This window comes from Solea solea, chromosome 8, assembly GCF_958295425.1.
Source record: "Solea solea chromosome 8, fSolSol10.1, whole genome shotgun sequence".
Classification (NCBI taxonomy): domain Eukaryota; kingdom Metazoa; phylum Chordata; class Actinopteri; order Pleuronectiformes; family Soleidae; genus Solea; species Solea solea.
The window spans coordinates 9,318,306-9,341,563 of record NC_081141.1 but is presented as its reverse complement, the minus strand read 5'-3'; the positions used below and the strand labels follow the sequence as shown (position 1 = coordinate 9,341,563).

Sequence of the window (23,258 nt, the reverse complement as noted above, 5' to 3'; positions counted from 1 at the left end):
GTTAGATTTGTGATGATTTCTATTTTATTTTGCAAACAAATGTTATGTATCTATATCTGTAAATATATCTGTACTGCCTCTAGTTGTTATCTGTAATAGTTTTAGTTTTTTAGTGGGAAATGCTAACATTGTTAGCCAGCTATTTAATGTACTTACGAAAGTAAATGTTGGCTCTCTGTACATTGATTATAAAAGTTCAAGCTAGATAAAGGGAAATGTTCATTTCCATTACATTTTAAGGATGGGCTGTGGTTAGTTTTGGTGGAAAGTATTGTGTTTGGTAGTTACAGAAGGATACAGTTTGTTGGCTATATGCACTGGTTTCAGGGGGAAATGCTGAGAGTGCTCGTCTGCTGTTGTTGGTCAAGGACAGATGTAGAGACTTTTCATCGCTGTGTGACAATTTTCTGCTGAAGGAAAATACATCACACTGATAGTTCATAACGTCTCAGAGGTTTTTTCCTTCCAGAGACAAACGACTGTGCTTCTCAGAGTGAACTTCCCAGCATGCACTTCGATATTGCTTAACACTGACCTGACGCCTGAAGCCCAGAATGTGTGTGTTTGAATTACACTGAAGCACTCTTGATTACATGAGTAAAATTAAAGTGTGGATGAGATGTTTTAATTAATTTGTGTATAAATGAGAGCTTTTTTTAATCTGCTTTTTTTAGTCTGCTTAAACTCCCTCCCTGTGTGTGTGTGCGTGTGTGTGTGCAGGGCTGCTCGGCCTCCAGCTGATTAACGGTAAGAACGAGTCGGCTCACATTGCGGATGCTGTAGCGGTGGTGGCTCAGTCTCTGCAGGAGCTGTTTGAGAAGGAGAACATCACAGAGCCTCCACGGGGCTGTGTGGGAAATACCAATATCTGGAAGACTGGACCACTCTTTAAACGGTTAGTACCAATATTTAGGTCAGAGGTCAACCTGGAGTTGGTAGTGATAATTCTTTTTTCAGTGAAAGAGAAATCAGATCTTGAATCCTTGTAACAAAGTTTTATTTATTTATTTTTTTACTTTTGAAAGATTTTGGTCTTTATTCAGTAGAGACAGGACTGAGTGAAGTACCTGGATTGTCACATCCTGACATAGGTTGTTTAATGTTCAGATAATCACAGTGTTCATTTCTCTACTGTGTACGGTGTTTTTATATGTTATTCATCTTCATGACCCTTTGTCACATGTTATACATGTTATATACAGAGACAGCTTCACTGTGACATGCAACAAAGCATAATCTGTGGTGTTTTTGGAAACATAAAGCTTTTTACCAACTGAATAAAATAGAATAGAATAGAGTTTATTTGCCATTTGCACAGGTACATTACAGTACTTGTACATTAGAATTCTTGTGTGTTTCTGAGTCACACAATTATTAAAATACATACAAGTAAAATATAAAACACAATAATAAGATATAAACACAATATGCAATCAATAAATACACATAATACATATATGCAAACATTTTTTTGAGAAGGTATTGCAGTGTAGCCTAAATCATTATTGCACATTAGTGTATAGGTACATTGATGAGTGCTCATAATTAATGTATCATATCATATCAGATTCACAAGCACAAGAACGTATTTTCTGCAGGGAGGGGCTGCCCTACATACATGCCTGTGCTTAGCAGCATTTATGTACAAGCATGTTAAAAGCAACTGATAGATACTATGTCGGCCTACCAGATACATCACACATATGTATCTGGAACTGCAACCTGGCTGCTTGGAAATAAGCTAATGCTAGCTTCAGCGTTACCTGTTGTAGATGCTGCAGTGGCTGGTTCAGCTTCAACAATGACAGTGTTGTTGTTCTCTTCTGTATCACCAACCAGTTTAAATTTCTTTTAGATGTTGCATGAAAAGAATTCTGACATTCTTTTCTTCTGCTTGCTCGTCATTGTTGCTTGCCTGCACATGCACTGGCGCTGTGTGTGTCCCTGACCTCTTCCATGTAGGTTACTTTACTAAATTATGTGTCCTAATGAAATTTGTTAGTAATTACATGAACACATGATGTGCACAAATATAAACTTTAGGTTATTAACATAACACTGGTTCTATGGTTCTGGTAATATGAGTGAGATGTCTCACTATGGGATGCACACCCCTGCTGCAGCCCTCAGAAACATCAATCTCATTACGCCAATCCTGATTAGCTGGTGAACGTGTCCGTCCGCATCAGGTAGTCCCACCTACCATAAATACCGTATGCAGACGGCACCACACGCAGCACATGTCCTGAACAGAAACTCCCCTGAATAAGGCCCAGGATGCGGCCAAGCACCTAGTCGAGTGCGCTTGCAGGCCCACAGGTGGCAAACCCTGACTAGTATTTGCCAAAGCAATCGCCTCCACCACTGGGTGTCACAAAGGCGATTCTTTGTGACAGGTTTCCCTATATGAGGATTTGTCAATCAGGTCCTGCAGGAGTGACAAAATCACTCCCACCGGACACTGAAAAGGAATGTGGCCATTTGTGTGACACCAACTCTCAAACACTCTCCACTTACAGTCATATAGAGACCTTGTAGAGGAGGCTCGAGCACTCTGTATAGTGGAAATCACACGAGGCGAGAGTCCCATGGCTGACAGATTGAGCCACTCTGGGGCCAAGCCCACAATTCCGTGCGTTCTGGGTGCTTGTGGAAAACTGTCCCCCCCCCCCTTGCGACAACAGGTCCCTGCGCAGCGGGAGCTGCCAGGGCCGAGCACGCAACAGCTGATATATCTCTGCCAGCCAGTGCATTGCAGGCCAATGCGGGGCTATCAGAATCAGTTTGTGGCCCTGCTCCCTCACTCTGGACAGAGTGGTGGGAACCAAGGCCAGCGGGGGGAATGCGTAAAGAAGCTCATGCGGCCAGGCGTGCGCTAGTGCTACTGCGCAGAGAGGAAAACTGTGTACACTGCACGTCTTCTCCCGACGCAAACAGGTCCACCACGGTCTGACCGTAACAGGCCCTTATCTGTTCCACAACCTCTGGGTGTAAAGCCCACTCCCCGTGTAAAGCCCACTAGATCCGCGCCCGTGTTCAAGACTCCCGGGATGTGCGTGGCTCTCAGGGAGAGGAGGCGACTGCAGCTCCACAGGATCAGTTTGCGTGCCAGCATATGCAACCAATGGGAGCGTAACCTCCCCTGACGGTTGATATATACCACTGTCGTGGTATTATCCGTCCTCACCAGGACATGATGACCCATGAGAGACGGAAGAAAATGTTTCAGGGATAGAAACACTGCTGAAAGTTCCCGAAAATTTATGTGAGACCCTCGCAGACCGGCCCTCGTGAATCCCTCCCCAACCTGTCAGGCAGGCGTCCGTAGTGACCGTCTTCCTGGACAGGACGGAGCCCATGGGCACCCTGTGTGTTAGAAATGACGGGACACACCAGTGGCGCAGCTCCCTGGCGCACCCCGGCATAACCAGCACTCTCATGCAGGCTTGATCCCGCTCCACTGAGAGGTGTGCTGTGAACGTCACCGAGTCCAGGGACAAACCCAGAAAGAGTATGTCCTGAGCTGGGGACAGCATGCTCTTTTCCATGTTTATCAAGAAGCCCAGGTCGCACAGGTGTTGCATGAGAATACGCGTGTGCCCTGGCCTCCTGCTCCGATTGTGCCAAAAGCAGCCAATCGTCCAGATATGTGGCCAAGTGGATGCCCTGTCGCCTCAGCGGGGCTATCATTGCCTCTGTGCACCGCACAAACACCCTCGGGCTTAAAGACAGGCCGAAAGGAAGTAAGCGGTACTCGTAACAGATCCCCTGGAAAGCGGATCTCAGATACTTTTTGTGGGGAGGATAACTCGGGATGTGGAAATACGCTTCTTTCAGATTGTTCTGACGCACAAAACATAGCAGGGATGCATGTGTCAGCATCCTGAACTTATACAGGGCGAATCTGGCGTGAAGCTCGGGCCAGAGTGATGAATATGTCATCCTTGTCCTCATCCTCTAAAATGAGGAGTTTCAAGGGGACATCGTCATCGTCCCCACAGTCCAAGTCTAGGAAGTCTTCCTCCAGCGGGGGAACCGTGGCCAGGTCGAGCTGGGAGCCCCAGCTGACACTAGCCCCCGGGACCTCCTTCTCCTCTAAGGCTTCGCCTGTGGCGCCGTCAGAAGGGAGATGGGGGTCACGGGCAGACAGGCTAGCTTGGCCGTCTGCAAAGTCTTTTTGCGGTGAACGCCACACAGGATTGACACGAGCTGGAACATCGATAGCCAGCTGGGCGTGTTGCAGCCCCAGGCAGCTTAAGGCTGACATGTAATGTAATGTAATGTAATGCATCAAAACCTATTTTTCAGTAAGTCACTGAAATGATCATGAAGTGGTTGTCAACTCAGTCAGTAAATACTGCAAAAAACAGCTGATCCAGGGTTGGACATAAATACTGTTGAGAAAAAGTGTGAGTGTATCCAGTTTGAATTGTACAACACTACAAGTGGAGCCATTTCTTCTGTCTGCAGCTGAAGATAAAAGCTCAGACTCAGAGACGCTTCACTGATTTGATGTGGCTTCAGCTTGAAATACGACTGACACAACTGGGCTAGTAAAGCTCCTCCAATGTTCAGTATCACACTAAGTCTCTGCTCTAACACAGGAGCAGCTGTGTCATGTGACTTGATACCTCAAGGCATATACCATTTCCTCACACCACAGCAGCAGCATTGTCATGTGACTTATCATATATCCTCATCTATAAATTCAACCACCTTTTCATTCAACTGCAAGTCAGCACTGTTCTGCTCTCTGATTGGCTCCTAAGGGTGCTGATGTCATTAAAGTACCCCGACGGTCTGACTGGGCGGATCGAGTTTAACGACGATGGTGACCGACGTTTTGCTACCTACAGCATCCTGAACTACCAACAAAAACCAGGTCGCCTTGTCCAGGTTGGAGTATTCAACGGATCACAGGTAGAATGCTCAGGGTTACATTTGGTTATACACCTGGGTTTAAACCAGGTTACACACCTGGTTATAAACCTGGTGATACATGATTACAGACCTGGTTATAAACGGGTTATAAACCTGATTATAAACCAGGTTACACATGATTATAGAAGTGGTTACATCTGGGTATTCCCCTAGTTTTAAATCTGGTTACACATGGTTTTAAACCTTGTTATTAACACCTCTACCCAAACAGACAAAGTCACTAGAGTCTGTGTTTTGCATTTTGAAGCAAAAGCCCACAACACAAGCATAGAGCTTACTATCTTAGACTATTACCCAAAAGTTGTACACACTAAATAAATAATATTTTAAAACATATCTATGGGAACCTGATTAGCTGAAAGAGACCTCGGCAGGCTTGTTTACAGTGACATCCTTTCTGGTATGCAAAGGCAACTGTAGTTACCTGGTCCTCTGCTGTTATGATTTGCAGTCTCACTGTCTCACTAATCTTGTGTCTTTTTAAATATAGATGTGCAGATGCAGTATTGATGCTGTCATTTAGTCACCTTGTCACAGTAAGGGTGTGTGTTTGTGTGTGTGTGTGCTTCAGGTTGTGATGAACCCTCAAAGGAAGATCATCTGGCCTGGAGGAGAGACAGAGAAACCAGTTGGATACCAGATGTCGACTAAACTGAAGGTTACTGCAACTACGACCAATACTGCTGCTACTACTGATACCACTAATGTTACTACTACTACTACTGCCACTGCTGCTTCACCTCTATTTTGTATAGACTGTGTAATATGTTTGTCTGTTTTGTGTTCAGATTGTGACGATCCATCAGGAACCATTTGTATACGTAAAGCCAACAAGGAATGATGGGACATGTAAGGAGGAGTACACGGTTAATGGAGTCCTAATCAAGAAGGTGATCTGTACTGGACCCAATGGTACCATACCAGGTACACTGACATTTAAAATGGCCATGTGAGGGTGTTCTCTAATGTTTTAAATGCCCTAATATCTCAGTCTGAGTCTCTTCTGCCACAAAACTATATAAAAGTAAATAAATAAAGAGTCTAGAAAAACACACATCACTGATTTATCTTATTAATTTGTACTTGTGTGTATGTAGGTCAGCCCATCGTTCCTCAGTGTTGCTATGGTTTCTGCATTGACCTGCTCATCAAGCTGGCGATGAGCATGAACTTCACCTATGAGGTTCACCTGGTGGCTGATGGGAAATTTGGCACGCAGGAGCGAGTAAGTATTTCCAGTATTATCTTAGCCTCTCATGTAAAGTACTTTGTGTGTGTGACGTCTCAGACTACTCCATTTTTGTTTTAAATCAACTTCCCACCACAGTATCAGTGTTTTAAGCCCCTAAAATGTAGAAGTGGCCTAATTATTAGGAAATACTGAAACCGAGAAACCAAATTTCCAGGTGTGTTAGTATAGTTGCAGAGCCCTTTTAATATGAGGTGTGACTCAATTCCTAGTGTGGATCCTCACGAGTGTGTATTCATCATTCAGATGTTATAAAAATGCATCACAGCACCATGACATGGGCTGTACCATGTCAGTCACACAAATCGCCGGCTCCTTCGAATGTGGTGATTCATGTTCCAAATGATTTACATTAAAGAACCTAAACCTAAAGAAGTTAGAAGAATAAGAAACTTTTTTACAACAACACAACAACAGGCTTGGTGGAGCCTGGAGACTTATAAAAGATATAATTGTGATATAATAATTTTGAAGCCTTCTTTTCATTTAATACTTAACACTTGCCATGTTATTTCAACCCATTCTTCATATTATTTAAACAGGGTTTAGTTCTGAAGAATCTGCATCTGTGAATTAAGAATTTGCAAGAAGAAGAAACTTAACAAGGTTTATTTCACCTGATCAAACCTGCGTTTGTCCTACTACCTCATGTCAGAAATGATCTGCTCTGAATATTTAAAAACAATTATAGAGTTGACTGCATTGTTTTAATAGTTGACTTGCATATAGGACATTGAAAAACTATTGTTGTAAAAATAGTGTTTTATTCTGTTAATCTGTTGTTCCAAATCAGAAATCTGTGGGGAGTTTAGTAACATGGTAACAAAAGTCCATGGTGGTTTCTCAGCCTGAGATACATCACATGCCGGCATCTGCGTAGATAAATCTCCATTTCCTCCAGCATTACATCAAATATAATAAATATTAATAAAACTGATACAAGACATACCTAGAACTGACTGAAAAAACGAACAAAACATACTACTATTTGTTCTACAACTACATTGAAAAATGAAATATATTTTAGATAACCTTGAGTTGTGTGGGCTGACTGTTCCTCAGACTTCGGAGGACCTAGGCTAAAAATGTAAACACAATTCTCATCTGGATGCAGTTTTTGGAAAAATGTGTTAGTATGGATGTCTCCTTGGCTGAGAAAGGCTCAACGGTTTCCCCTATTTTAGCGTTTGATTCAGAGTAAACTGCAGCTTCTCATGACAACAGTATCAGCATTTAGCTCTTTATCCAAACCCTGTCCTGCCTCCATTTTATCATACCAGGATTCTTCCTTTAAACTGTAGATTGCTGGTCACATTGTGTGTCTGTGTGTAACATTACATCACTGAGGCTGTGCACATGATAACAGTTCATCACTGTGGATCTTACATCTCTCTCTCTCTCTCTCTCTCTCTCACTCTCTCTCTTTCTCTCTGACCTGTTTACTGATTCAACACCAGTACATCGCTGAGGCTTGTTGCTATGGAGACCACCATTCTGTCCCCGACTATGACCTTGTTGAGGCTGAGAGACATTAAAGCATTACTGTCTCTCTATCTGCATCTTTTTTGCTGTTCCAAACTACATCCCCTGCCTGCTTCCACCTCCTCACTCACATCTGTCCTTTTTTTTTTCAATTCCACATATTTATTTGCATCCCATGTTAAAACATGCCTTAGCAACTGGACTTAAAGTTTTTCTTTAAGTGGTTTCACATTTCATCCAAGAAGCTTCTTCAACCGACACCGACATGTCTTCTATCCACATTTGATTTTAATCTCATCACGTCTACACCTGGTGTTAACATGAGTCCATGAGTCTATGCTGAAACCTAATCTCTGAGCAGCTCATGTCTGATTCTCTCCTCATTTTGTCCCCAAAAAAACAACAATGAGAAGACGGTAGAAATGATGTTCTTTTCACCTTGATAAAATTCATCTTCACCTTGTCATCGGGTGTCTGACAATAACAACTCGACTTACCTCAACCAATGTTTTGTGACAACGTTGGCATTGATTTTTCTGTATTGTACTGGAAACATCAGCATCTCTTCTCTGCATCCAGGTCAACAACAGTAACAAGAAGGAGTGGAACGGGATGATGGGGGAGCTGCTGGGAGGTCTCGCTGACATGATCGTCGCCCCCCTCACCATCAACAACGAGCGTGCTCAGTACATCGAGTTTTCCAAACCCTTTAAATACCAGGGGCTCACCATCCTCGTCAAGAAGGTGAGCCGACACTTAAAGCTACAGTAGGCAGGATTACTAGAAAATGGTTTGCTTTCTGCTTGAGTTTCAACCACAGCTTGTTAAAATACTGAAGTTTTCAGAGCATGGCTCTCTGTACTGACCTACTCTCATTAACACACAAGCTTTATAGCCAGAGGACCCGAGGCAATTCTCCATCTCCTTAGCTCTCTGCCCACACCTACAATAAATGTTTGCTTTTTTTCACATTATTTTTCCAACTCTCTTTTAAATACTTCCCTTTTTTAAGATTGCATTGCACCATTGGCAGTTGGACAAGTGATCTCCCCTCTCAGGACACATTTACCCACTAACAACCCCCTTGCCTCACATGTGTCTGATCCAGACAATATCTAACTGTGTGAACATGTCTAGACACAATTATGTGGACATTATCCGGAATTCATGTCTGAAAATAGCATGGACAAAGAAAGTTCTGGACTATCACCGGCTTAGTGATTTCGGGGCTGACATTCTTTTAATATAACTCTAAAATCTGGATGTTATTATTTAACATGGTGTTGTTGATAATGATGATGACAATTTGTTTGTGTTGTGTTCAGGAAATCCCTCGCAGCACTCTTGATTCATTTATGCAGCCATTCCAGAGCACACTGTGGCTGTTAGTCGGTCTGTCGGTCCATGTGGTGGCAGTGATGCTTTACCTATTAGACCGGTTCAGGTAATCACGCGTCATAATGCAATTACAATCCAATACATGTTGTATTTAGTGACAATGAAACCCTTGATATTTTTCTTCGGTTGACATTTTGTTGGTCTGTGTGTGTGTGCACGTGTGTGTATGTTTGTGTGTGTGTGCACGTGTGTGTATGTTTGTGTGTGTGCACGTGTGTGTATGTTTGTGTGTGTGTGCACGTGTGTGTGTGCACATGTGTGTATGTTTGTGCACATGTGTGTATGTTTGTGTGTGTGTGCACGTGTGTGTATGTTTGTGTGTGTGTGCACGTGTGTGTATGTTTGTGCACATGTGTGTATGTTTGTGTGTGTGTGCACATGTGTGTATGTTTGTGTGTGTGTGCACATGTGTGTATGTTTGTGTGTGTGTGCACGTGTATGTTTGTGTGTGTGTGCACATGTTTGCGTGTGTGTGCACATGTGTGTATGTTTGTGTGTGCACGTGTGTGTATATTTGTGTGTGTGTGCACGTGTGTATATTTGTGTGTGTGTGTGCACATGTGTGTATGTTTGTGTATGTTTGTGTGGGTGTGCACATGTGTGTATGTTTGTGTGTGTGTGTGTGTGTGTGTGTGTGTGTGTGTGCAGCCCGTTTGGAAGGTTTAAAGTGAACAGTGAAGAAGAAGAAGAAGATGCCCTCACCCTGTCCTCCGCCATGTGGTTCTCGTGGGGAGTACTGCTGAACTCTGGGATAGGAGAAGGTGATGAGTGTCCTCTGCTCGTCCATTCATCCTGCATTCTTGCGTTCAGCGGGTTAACAACACATCACCTTGTTCTGTACAGGAGCACCCAGGAGTTTCTCAGCAAGGATTCTGGGTATGGTGTGGGCAGGATTTGCCATGATCATCGTAGCATCATATACTGCCAACCTGGCAGCCTTCCTGGTGCTGGACCGGCCTGAGGAGCGCATCACTGGCATCAATGACCCCAGGGTGAGACATGGTGTGCTAGTGTGTGATGATGATCACACACATAGCTTGTGTGTGATCATGGTTATGTGTCCGTACGTCTGATCTAATTTTTTTTTTTTTTTTAAATAAAACCTAAACTATGACTTTAACCTGTCTTTATCCGGTTTAACCTGTCCTTCAGTGTAAGTTTGAGCCCAGCTCATTTCTGACCTAATCTTCTGTTGCCTTTAGCTGCGTAACCCATCAGATAAGTTCATATACGCCACAGTGAAGCAGAGCTCGGTGGATATCTACTTCAGACGACAGGTGGAGCTGAGCACCATGTACCGGCACATGGAGAAACACAACTATGAGAGCGCTGCTGAGGCCATCCAAGCTGTCAGAGACAAGTAGGCGTTTATACAGTTATTGTCCAATCAGCTTTTCTTCACCTGCATCTTGCTGAGCTCCATTTCCAACATACATATTCCCTTGTCTCTTCCCTTCTCCTACAGTAAGCTTCATGCCTTCATCTGGGACAGCGCTGTGCTGGAGTTTGAAGCATCACAGAAGTGTGATCTAGTTACAACAGGAGAGCTTTTCTTCCGCTCTGGCTTTGGAATTGGAATGAGGAAAGATAGTCCGTGGAAACAGAATGTTTCTCTGGCCATTCTCAGGTTAAAATAAAAACCTTAATTATAATCTGCAGGAATCTTTAGTTCACTCACCTTGTATAATCTCTTTGGAGTCAGTTCGCTTTAAAACGTATTTTCTTACCTCAGTCCCCCTGGCTTTCTTCATTCTTTCTCTGCTTTTTTTATTTATTTAAAACACAGTGCACATGCCATATGTGCATGCTCAACGTCGTCTTCTGCAGTTTCCATGTAGTGGTGCTGCAGCACCACTTACAGGCCTGGCACACAGTATGTGCTACAGCCATGTTTGCGTTTCGTTGTGTTTCCGTGTGGATACGGCCTGAACGCTGCTCTACTGCAGCTACCTACTGTATCCATACATCTACTCAAACTCTAGTTACACCAGTCGATGGCTGTGTGATTTTATACTGATACCCTACTGTCTGTGGTTTTTTGTAAAGCTTGATTCTCTCCTTAGTATCTTCTTCTTGAATGCCTACATCACTTCCTTCAATTTCACCTTTGATCTACTTTAAAGAACTCTGTTGTTTCTCCTTAGTTCTCATGAGAATGGCTTCATGGAGGATTTGGACAAGACGTGGGTCCGATACCAGGAGTGTGACTCCAGGAGCAATGCCCCTGCTACACTTACCTTCGAGAACATGGCAGGTAGGATTTAGACCAGATGGTGAAGACTGTTGGGACAGTACCCTGGATCAATTGCTTTTGTATCAGTTATTGGCTGTCAAACATTAATAATAATACTGATTCAAACGTTAATAATTGATAAAACACAATGCCACATCAATAGTTGGTTTAAATAGAAGGATATGGAGTTCTGCTGGGAGGAGGTGACCCTCTGTTGTTAAACAAAGGGCCATGTGTTCTGCAAGTTGACTCCTTGAATGAGCTATAATCATGTTGAATGAACTATGTTCCAACAAGATATCGATGGTAAAGGCTTCACTGGTCCTCCTCAGGTGTGTTTATGTTGGTTGCTGGTGGCATCGTTGCCGGGATCTTCCTTATCTTCATTGAGATCGCCTACAAACGACACAAAGATGCTCGAAGGAAACAGATGCAGCTCGCCTTCGCTGCTGTGAACGTGTGGAGGAAGAACCTGCAGGTACCCATCTCATCTTAAGATGTTTTTATTTGAATCGTTATTTAGTGTTTATAGCAAAGTTTAGTTTGATCGTCATTGAAGGAATATTTATTCGTTTTTCTTTGTGATTTAGTGATATTTTTGACTTTGAGGAAAAACAAATAAGTAGTATGGTAAATAATCAATTAGTCTATGAATAATGAAACAAATCTGTTGATCTGTGTGGAGAAAAAATATCTGAAGTCTGTAAAAAGCAAAACATTGTAGAGGTTTAGACCACCTTACCACCAAGGAATCTATCAGGAAGAGTCTCTTGCTTCATCTCAAGTAGCGCCTGCAATTATGTTGTAGAGCATCTCTGATGTTTATTTCACTGACATTTTTCCACGTTAACAAAGAAAAGTACAGCATGAAATAAATCTCATTTAAATTGCTATTGAAATTTAAATCACCAGTTCTATACTGCAGCTGTGGTTCAGGTTATGTTCTTCAGCTCAGTGTGTTCTGTCACTGCTGTGAATCATAAACATGTAATGCTGTACATGTGCTTCATCCACTATTTATGTGTGTGGCACAGGTCAGTCAGTAAACAGACAATCTCACAGTCGTATCAGTGTTTCATATTAAAGTTGAATGATTTCCATGTTGTTGGGTTAGAGTTGTAGTCTGTGATCAGCTCAACTCAACACTGGGTAGTGTAGCATATACCCATATATTTATATTTATATGACATAAAGATTATAATGTGATAAATGAGAGAAGCTATAATTTAACATAAATGTGTGAACAAAGAGGTCACAAAATAGATGAAAAGAAATCCTCAATAGGTTTTGCATGTTTCACAGGTCTGATCCATAAATAAATGTGTCTGGTCTCCAGCAGAGCTGAATGACATCATGCAGCAGACAGACCAATAACAAGGGTGTGTGCAAAGGCACTAGATCATTAAAACACATTTACAGTGGTACTAAAACCTTGAACCTGAGTGACCTGATGAAAACAGATGGCAAATCATACATCATATGATAAAATGATGTATGATTATACAATGAAAACACATACGATTACGTTTAACACTACAGATGACTGGCAACTTAGTCATATATTGTAAATTTAAATGCTGTTTTCTTTCTTGATTAGAATATTAGATAACTGGAGCATCAAAAAGAAGATAAAATGACCACAGAGATCAGCTGATGATTCTAATATAGACATTTTCAGGATGGTCATATAAATATAGATAAATATAGATAAACCAACAGAAAACCAGATTACAGAAAACAAAGATTATTTCTGTTAAAATATTGTTCCAGATGTTTTTCTGACTTGTCAGCAGCTGGCCTCACATTAATAATGATCACTTCTCTGCCTGAATTAGCACTTCAAACGCTCGCTTCTAAAGGCTAACAGCCATCTGAGGATGATTAGCATTTCAAACAGCCTTGTCTTGAGGCAGAAGGGGTGGCGGTGGAGAATATCACAAATAATACGCTCAGCTCTCAGAAAACTGTGAGAGGAAATGAAGATTGAATCACAGCGTCCACACAGATCAACAGAAACGTCATGAGGTGAAACCAGAAATATGTGATCACACAGGACAAACAGCTTTTATTTTGATGATATACTAATTGTGCTCTGGTGTGAACATTTTGGAATATCACGTCTTTTCGGTACAAAAATGCACAAGCTGAACTGTAATACTGTATTTATTTGTTGTAAGCTGCTAAAATGAGCACAATTTATATAAAAAAGTATATGTTAAGTGACATATTTTGGACAGAAACAAATGCAGCACTTCTTGTCACTGTCAAATTTTGAGCCAAAACACAATCTCCCTGTGCCTCTCTCACTGATCACCTCTGACACCCCTTGTCTTGAATCTCTTAACCCTTCAATTGTATCAGCAACTTAATGAAATCCGTCCATGATGAAGATAAAATGAAAGTAGCAACATAACTATTGATACAAATAAATAAGGTGACAGTTAGTATGATCAGGATATACAGATCAGGGTCATACAACACTGAGAGCTGGAGAATAGCATATGGTAACTATTAAGATGACTGAGGCATAAATTGGAAGCAATCTGGGACTCTTAAATTTTGTCGAGCAAAACTAATTAGTTGGTTGATTGATGGAGTGTATGGAGATGCAGGTTTTACTTGCTTACTACTTACAGTAGGGACATAGTTTAATGTCCAGAAAGCTTAGCACTGCCTTAATCCATTACAGGTTTCTTAGTGAAACACTGTCGGTTCATTTTTACTGTTCTATAAAAAGTCAAACACAGTAACTGACTGTGAGTGCAGATCTTCAGCTGTGTTCAGGTGGTTTACAGTCACTATATTTAGCAGTGAAACATTAGCAACGCTGAATATTTAAGGACATTTTACTGATGACTGTGGTGAGCAAAATGCTGAATCACAGGAACAGGATCAGTGATGTTTTGTTTCATACTGGTTTTATTTGCCTGATACTGTGATCAAAGTCTTCCTCTGAACCGTCTCCTCTAATGGACTTAAATGTTGAATTGAAGTAGAAATGCTTGAAACAGGATTACGGCGTTTTTCCACTATATAGTACTGCCTCGGCTCGACTCTACATGGTTTAGTTGGTTTTCCATTACAATATAGTACCTCCTCAATGTGGGCGGAGTCATCGCAGCACGGCTGCATGAAACTGCCGTGACTTTGTTTTTATTGACTAGTGACTTGTAAAGCAGTAATTTTTGATGTACTGAATCATTAGAATCAGTTAATTAAAGAGATTTGTTCAGTACTTCCTCTATGACCCAGACCCCATCTGACACAGTCACTGAATAGTGCTGTCACTAAATGCACCGGACTCCTCTGTTAAATTATGAGATTTTAGACTTTTCCTAGCTAAATGTTGAGGATTAACCCACGTTTTCAGGATTGTTAAGTCTTTTTAACTGATCTACAGTTCAGCATTGTTCGGTTTGATCCTTATGTCTCTTCCTGTGACGACACTCTGACCAATAAGTGCACGGCAGTCTGGCGACGTCACACATGGTATCGGCTGAGCTTGCTTGGAACCTTGCCTGAGCAGGTACTAAAAAAAGTACCAGGTACTATCGCTAATGGAAAGGCAAAATAGCTGTGCCGTGCCGAGGTGAGCCAAGCAGTGCTAGTGGAAACACGCCATTACATGTCCTGATTGGGCCCTAAAGTAAGTGTGTGGTCCTTCTCACCATGCAGGGCCGATATTCACCTGTGTGATGCCCTGTTTGGGTCTCAGGCTGTTATTATGGTCGTTTTATTGATTGTTTGTTTTAAATTTTAAAGTGAATGTGTTGACAGTTTTAATGAATTCAAACTAGAGCTGGGTATTTTGGGAAACTTTTCTCCTGGTGATTATCTCTTTTTTTTTTTCTTGTGATCAAATCTCATGTTCAGATTCAAACAGTGATTGTCTGGTACTGAGATTTTGAGTTTAGTTTTGGAATCCCTGGCTTACTCAGTCCAGAATGATCAGAATGAAATTTTTTATGTCCAGAGCAGATGCATTATGTTTCAAGTAAATATGAAAAGCATTATCCTTCAGTGTGTTTACATGCATGTTAAAAATCCAATTTCAGTCAGACTAAGCCAATAATTTGGTTTTCTTAATGTCAAGTAAACACGTTAGTCCTTCTGAAATCGAGCTAGTCTTAGTTGGACTAACGTACCTGGATAATGCAATTCATAGTCCAATTATTTCTTAGTCGACCGGAGTCAGACCTGGGCCGTTTCTCAATATGCATACTTGCATACTACGCTGTACTTCTCTGTACTTGCGTACTCCCGTACTTGGCGAGTATGTACTCCAGTTGTACTTCCCAAGTACATCCTTGAACTAAAATTTCCTCACCCGTCTTTGACCCGGAAGTAGAAGGAGACGTACTGCTGCAGTCCTGTTGCCGTAAATCATACGTCAGGGGTGTCTTTCTTCAGACAACAGAGCAACCATGAGAGAGAGAGCCATGCTTAATCTAATTTGTATCGTGGTTAACATGTACAGCACGAACAAAACATTCAGAACCACAGCATGATCCATCTTGCCGTTCGCTGATTGTTTTTCTGTGATGTAAAGCTCACCAGGAAACTGAGTCAATACACACTAGCTTATAGGGAGATACAGCGCCACCTAGTGAATAAATGCTCCCTTCATCAAAATAATGAGGTAATGAGGTGATGTTGGACGCAGGGAGGGGAATGCTAATGTAGCAATGGACATGTTTAAATTCTTTACTTTTGAACATGTGGTTTAATGACAAAAACAAAAATATGAGTGATTCTAAACATATGAGGCAAGTTGTCAAGTTTGAAGGTAAATGTTGAAACTATAATGACTATATGGTTTCAGTCTGATACCCAGCTCTAGCTTCAACTGTCATGGGTCAAAGGTCAAAATGAATATGATGTTTCAAATCAAACACCATGTGATCATCATCCACGTGCTGCTACCCCTCCCTTTTGTGTTTTCTCTTTTTCGTTTACACACAAACACTCGCACACACACACGCACACACACACGCACACACACCAAACACACAGTTGACATTATAACAGCACAATGTTGGTATAATGATCTGATGTGATCAGGTGTAACATTGTCACTGCCTCAGTCAAGGCCTCATCCTCCATCTTTGTTACCCCTAATCTGTTTCCCTTCCCCCGTGTTCCAGGATGTGTTTCCTTTGCTGTATTTAGTTTAATTTGTGTTGATGTGTTTGAGCCTCATGTTGATTGTTGTTGATTTACCTGCTGTGTGTTTGTGGCTGTGGACAGTAAAACAGAGTGAAGCTCTTTGTTTTACTGAAGCATTACTTCATCCTAAACAGGAACCAGCTTCACTGGAACATGTCAACACACATGTACAGGACACATACACATGTCAACACACTTTTCAACATCTACAGGACTCACACACTTACAACAACATACATGGACAGGAATAAAAAAACATCTCACACACATTTGCAGGGTACACAGTAGAACACTTTACTGTAATATTTATACACTATACATTATATACTGGACTTTAAAATATTTCACTGTAGAATACAGTATATAGTTACTTTACTGAGCTTTTCTATGCCACTGTATGAGTCTGTTAGTATTTTCACTGCTGTCTGTTGGTATACATGCATATTATACTGTTATACTACTGCAATACATTGCATTGCTTGAACATGGTAGTCCAGCTGCATTGTCATCACACACACACACAGTATATTATATTACATTACATTACATTACATTACATTACAAACACTCACAGAGTGCAATAGTGTATCTGTAGCAAGGATAAATGAAAACGGCTGTGATTATATCTGAGTGTTAGTGAGTATACCAGGGAATATTTCTGAGTTTGAGACAGAATTAGTATATTAGTATTACATATTTGTGAGTTATAACTATTGCTGAATATTAACTAATATTATTGAGTATTAAATAATATAACTAAAAAGTATTACAATTGGAAAGTGTTAGTGAGTATTAGTATCAGTGATTATTATTGAGCAAAGTGATTATTAGGGAATATTAGCAATAAGAGTGAGTATCCGTGAGCTCAGCGGTTATTAGCAAGCTAATTATCAGTGAGTGTTATTGTTCATTAGCGAGTATATGTATTAGTTAGTTTCAGTGAACACTGAGATTATTGGCCAGTGTTAGTATCAGTGAGTATCAGTGAGAAGAGTGTCTCTGCTGCGTGTTAATGTGTGTGTGCACCTATCGTATGATTTATTTTAGGATAGAAAAAGTGGTAGAGCAGAGCCCGAGCCAAAACTGAAAACCTCTTTTAGGTCCATCACTTCGACCTCCGACCTCAAACGCCGTAGGGCCTCCGGGGACACCACGGTAAGGAGATGAAGACCACCCACCCTCCTCCTCTTCTTCCTCCACCTCCACTCTGCATCATATTCATTTGTATCTGTTCTTCTGTTTATCTCCCTATTCCTTCACTTTACGTAGCCTCTTCCCTCTGTCACTGATTTTCTTTTTTCATCAACATCTCCCCTCCTCTCCTCCTCCATCATCTCCTTGCAGAATTCTCTCAGCCACCCGTCTGTCAGTCATCTTTTCAAATCCATCAGCTCATGTTTCCCAGTAAAGACAGACAAGTCGACAGATTTTGAAGACAGCTGCGTTCGTCCGTTCGGTCCGTCCAGTCAGGTTAGGGTTCGTCTTGTTGGAGGTTTAGACATTTGTTGTGTCAGGGTTATATTTTTCACACGATTCATGTCGTCCTCTTGCAAAGGAGAAGTGAAGAGGGTCAGACTGTGTGGTCTCTTTTCTTCTGTGGACCTTTTGTTCTCTCATCCCAACTCTTTGTCTGTTGTTGTCATGTCTACTGTCTTTGAGTCCTCCCTGTCTGGTCTTTTTTCCACCCTGTCCTCTCCTGTCTCTGTCCCTTCATCTCACTTTCGATGCCCAAAATATCGCACACTATTATCAGACACACTAACCCTTGGATCTTGCCCTCAGTGGTCGGTTGGTGGAGACTTGTTTCTTTTGTTTAACTCTTCTTGTCCCCAACATCTTGTCCAGGTGACAGTTTGAGGAGCTGCTGCTTCTTCTCCTAGAGAAAATAAACATCTGTTGTTACAGGATTTACAGGATTCAGCTCGATGTCTTGACAGATCTATATTCCTCATCACTTCCATCATCCTTGTTGACGTCTGTGGAAGTGTCCTGCTTCACTCTTGTCTTTTTCAGCTTCAGTTTGGAATAGAAAATACCATTTTGTGTCACAGAGTAGAAGACAAGGTTTGTGTCTTCTCTGTCAAGACACTCTGACTCATTTTGCCATCGTATTCATCCTGTAAAATACATTTTCTTTAACAGTGTGTTAAAGACTGCTGCTTCTAACAACTCAGGAATTTGAAATGTGTTTTCTGTTTCCCTAGTCTCTCCAGATACACTGTCTATTTCATGTAAGGGAGTGTAAAAAGGGCACTGTCTGTAATTACCATTAAATGGTTTATTTTCTGCTGCAGCCCAGTTTCAACGATGAGTAACATACAGATTTTGGTGGAAATACATTGGGTTGTGTGGGAGGGGTAAGGGAAATCAGACTATGGCTCATTTCTCTTTGTGATCATCTCTCTTTATTTTCTATATGAGTGTTTTTCTTCTATCTCAGTGGATTTGAATGGTGTCTGGACTCTACATGCTGTTTCTACACACACACTGCCTCTGTCCTCCTCTGCAAGCATGACTGACCTGTAGTCTGAAAACACGTCAGCTCGCAATTACTTTCTGCTCACGCTTTTCTTTCTTAAAAAGCCAAATATGTGTGTGACATTGGTTTAAATCAGAGTGGACACAAACGTAAGACAAATGCAATGACATCACTAATACTTACCCCAATAGATGGGGATCTCTTGTGTTTCTATGGTAACCAACCAGTGGTAGTTACAGAATAAAATCAAACTAAAGATCAGACATTCACTGTCTGTTGTTGCAGCTCATACTCAAAAAAAGAAACCAACACAAATAAAAGTGTATTGTTCAGTACAGACAGTTAATCATGACAAGGATCAATCTGCAGATTTACTATTGAGATCTGAACTGTTGAGCCGTCGCTGTGCTGCCTTGCTCTGCTGCTGCTGCTCAGAGCAGACGCATAAAAATGTAATGTGTCTTGTAGCTGAGCTGATCTGAGTTCAGATTACATGACGGAGAATGATGTTTAATTCAGCAGCAGCAGAATGAGGAAGGAAAACATCAAGTGTCCTTTTTAAAGAAAAAAAATACTGTGGAAAAACAGCATGAACATAAATAATAGAGATGTTGTATGTAGAGAGCTAATCATTTTTCTTACGCTGCACTCACACATATGAAGTGGAGACTGAAACGTTGCCCTGTACCTTTGAATTGGGCTGAACTACGTTGTGGATCTGCTGCTTAGTTCAGGAATGTTCAACTTGTTAAGTGACAGCACAAGCAACTAATTAACTCACATTATGCAAATATTTCAGTCAAACGAATCACATTTATGCATTTAAGCTCAAACACTCATGGAAGTTCACAGGTGTCACCTGCAACCAGGCACCCAGCTGTCAATCACACTGGTGTCCACTCGTACTTTTCTCCTGTAAATGGAAACAGAATTTATTAAACTGACATCATGTTCTTTTAAAGAAGATTATTAACTGGTCCAAACAAGAACAGTTTCAATAACAATAACAACTGTGGCTATGGCAATATAATACATTTGAATTGTTTTACTGACATTTCCTGGGCCACAGACATTTTTAATCTTTAACTGACTGTAGAGAAGATCAGTTTTTAGGTTTCTGTCATGGCATGTTAGTTCTGATGGAAAAGAAAACGTTTTACACCAGCTGCCTAATATTTCTCTACTGCTTTTGATGTCAAACATATAAACGCTGTAGAGGTGCTGAGGTCATGAAACTGGATGAGCTCTCATGACTCAAACCACAAGATTAACCTCAAAGAATTTCATGTATGGATCATAATGGTCAGACAAAATTATAATTGACATCATCAGTGGATGTGTCCTGTCCTGAGTATCTATAGTAGAAGAAAGAACACTCACAGGGGGTCATGTGATCCACTGTGTCACGACAGGTCACTTCATGTAAAAGGCGTTCCATGCTGGAAATAGAGCGGTTGACTGGGCAACACCATGAGTCCTAAACAGAACAGGGTTAAGAACCAGAGATAACCTAGTGGAACAGGTGTCTTGCAGTGTAGGCAGCTGATGTGTGTGTTAAATGAATTAATGTGTGCGTGTCCTTCGCCTTTTTTTTCTGTTTGTCTTCCTCCACCTGTAGCCGTACCCGACTGACATCACTGGCCAGCTCAACCTATCAGATCCCTCCGTCAGCACTGTGGTCTGAGAGAGAGAGAGAGAGAGAGAGCAAGCTTCACTGCTGCTGCTGAGCCACACACACACACACACACACACACACACACACATTATATAAACACACAGATGGACAGATACAGCATCCTCTGAGACAGGAAGGAGATGGTGGTGTTTGGAAGGCATCTGACACACACACGCACGCACGCACGCACACACACACACACAAACACACACACACCATCTGTGATCCCACTTCACCAACACCAAACACACACTCGCCTTGCCCCGCCTGTAGCTGTAAGCTTCCTCCAAAAACAAGTGTTTTATTTTGAAAGAAACTGTCTTAGACTGCTTTTATTTTGGTACGTGTCTGTGATGTTATACAGATAGCACTGTCGCACTGAGTGACTGCACTGAATTATCAAACCAGAACTGTCATTTAATAATTGATGGCCTGACGGTCGGAAACATCCTTGTTGATTGGAAACCTATCAAAATGGAACCTGTCAATTGGGAAATGATCAATCAGGAACTCAATTAGGACCTGATAATTGGGAATTGATTCACATTTGTCAGGTCCTAATTCAGCTGTAGACCTGATGATCAGGAACTACTCTGTTGTTTGGGAACCCATCAATAACGAACCTGTGTTAGTAACCTGTTAATCAGGAATCCTGTGACCGGTAATCTGATGACATGGACACATGTGGATATTGTCAATCAGGACACTGTTATTTAAGAAACCTCTCACTGATTAAAGTGTGGTAGGCAGTTCAAGCCTCTGTGACAGGAAGCTTTTCTATTCCATGGAGCCACAGATATCAAACAAAACACACCATTCACGCAACAAGCCTCTGTTGGTCATACTGGCAAATACACAAACACAAACAGACAATCAGACACACAGAGCCACTAAAAACAATACTTGTGGGCTGAGGTAATAATGGACCATTAATGCTAAAGTTATTCAAGCACGTATGTATATATATACATGAATATAGATACTGCATATAATATTTACATTATCCTAAACTTTAAAATGATATTTCCCAGAGGACTGTTTGACTTAAAATCTTACATTTATAGATCATTCAGAATAAGTCTAAAATGTATCATGTATCTGCCAACAAAAAACAACCTAACATTGGTTAATACAGTGGAGTAATTTAACTGTTTTCAGTGTTACTTCCTGACCCAGAGGCTGGACACCCCCTTTACTCACAGAGCATGCTGGGAAATGTAGTCACTACTCTACTACCACTGTGTCCCTGCTGATGATGTCAGTCTCTGTCTACCTCCACAACACTGCCAATAACAGAAACTGATGTCCTGTGAAAACCTCCCAGCTCCTCACAGGCCTGCACACACAGGCCCGCAGAAGTTGGAAGGTTTTTACGCTGCAGAATGAAATCTTTTTAATGAACCCTGTCAATAAAGTTGAAAAACAAAAAAACTATAGACATTTGAATGGAGATAATCAAAGAGCTGAGAGCTGCATTGAGAACAAGAAAAACACAGAGTGACTGAGGAATTTTCATTTTTACATCCAACAAATTTATATTGACATCTTTTGTACAGCAGCAACAATACATTACTTCAAGGCACATAATGTTGAGACCTAACAGTAGTCTTCATCTTTAAAGGGTATCATAGAATTTAATGAACAAACTGAACAATAAACAAAAATGACATCAAATAATTAAAATAGTAACATGAATGTAACGTGAAGATATAAATAGCATAAAACTTGCTGCAACTTAAGTTGAAGACATAAAATGAAAGGAACAAGTTTGTTATTATTAATCAATTTATTTACAGATATGAAAGAAAATGTAATTAAAATGGCTGTAGCTCCAATAGCAGATGTAGCTATCAAGCTAAACAACCAAAGTTCTGAGAGAATCAGGCTAACGCTGATCTTCAAGCAGAAAATAACTGAAGTTATCCGTTATTCAATCAGTACAACTGAATTGCCTGAAGCTAATCCACCAGCTAATGCTATTTTTGTTTTTTGTTTAATTTATTAATCAATTATAGAAATTACATGATAAGGCAAGTGAAAGCTAGTTTGGCTGATTTCGTATAAGCCAATGACAGTGAACCAGTAAAGGCCCATTTATATTCCCATTACGTCCATTTTACGTCCGTCTGTTCAAACGTTATCTCTGTCACAACCCTACATACCTCTGTGAGTCTTTGCTTTGGTATGGACATTTACGCAATACTTCCTCTAGAGGGCAGTGCCGAGTACCAAGTTGCAGGCATCAACAAACATGGTGACCATTGAAGAGGTTATTTTATTGTGCTTCCCTGCTAAGTGCACAATGACGGACTAAATGAATACAAAGTACAACTTTTCCATAGATAGGCCGTTACTTAAAATCTAAGTTTTATCCCAATGCTAAAGCTAATGATGGTTTTCCACAAGTGATTTCTGTCAAATAATAGTTCTCTTGTAGTCTGAAGAACAGTAAGAGCTACTGAAAAGACAAAAGTACATTAAATGAACGATGTGATACAGGTTACAGGATTGACTAATGTTAACACTAATATCGCTAAATGCTAAGCTAAGGCTTGTTTTCCCATCCACAAAATACAAAATATAATTTCCAATAAAAGCAAAATTATCTCTCCAATTATTTAAAATCAATTTTTCC

General features: G+C 41.0%; 1 protein-coding gene across 4 annotated transcripts in view; it reads left to right on the top strand.

Moving 5' to 3' along the window:
* Positions 1–22,975, top strand: part of grin1b (glutamate receptor, ionotropic, N-methyl D-aspartate 1b) — a 47,643-nt gene extending 24,668 nt beyond the window's left edge. For 2 of the 4 annotated variants that reach the window (XM_058635262.1, XM_058635261.1), the window contains 15 exons: positions 721–895; positions 4,770–4,920; positions 5,513–5,599; positions 5,730–5,865; positions 6,039–6,166; positions 8,252–8,416; positions 8,998–9,116; positions 9,719–9,831; positions 9,914–10,062; positions 10,273–10,430; positions 10,536–10,697; positions 11,215–11,324; positions 11,636–11,781; positions 17,517–17,624; positions 20,567–22,975. In XM_058635262.1, coding sequence (XP_058491245.1) covers positions 721–895; positions 4,770–4,920; positions 5,513–5,599; positions 5,730–5,865; positions 6,039–6,166; positions 8,252–8,416; positions 8,998–9,116; positions 9,719–9,831; positions 9,914–10,062; positions 10,273–10,430; positions 10,536–10,697; positions 11,215–11,324; positions 11,636–11,781; positions 17,517–17,624; positions 20,567–20,632 — 1,973 coding nt within the window. In that variant the 3' untranslated portion in view covers positions 20,633–22,975. The remainder of the gene's footprint in view (positions 1–720; positions 896–4,769; positions 4,921–5,512; positions 5,600–5,729; positions 5,866–6,038; positions 6,167–8,251; positions 8,417–8,997; positions 9,117–9,718; positions 9,832–9,913; positions 10,063–10,272; positions 10,431–10,535; positions 10,698–11,214; positions 11,325–11,635; positions 11,782–17,516; positions 17,625–20,566) is intronic. The other 2 variants (XM_058635263.1, XM_058635264.1) reach the window with 1 other exon arrangement.
* Positions 22,976–23,258: the final 283 nt, after the last annotated feature.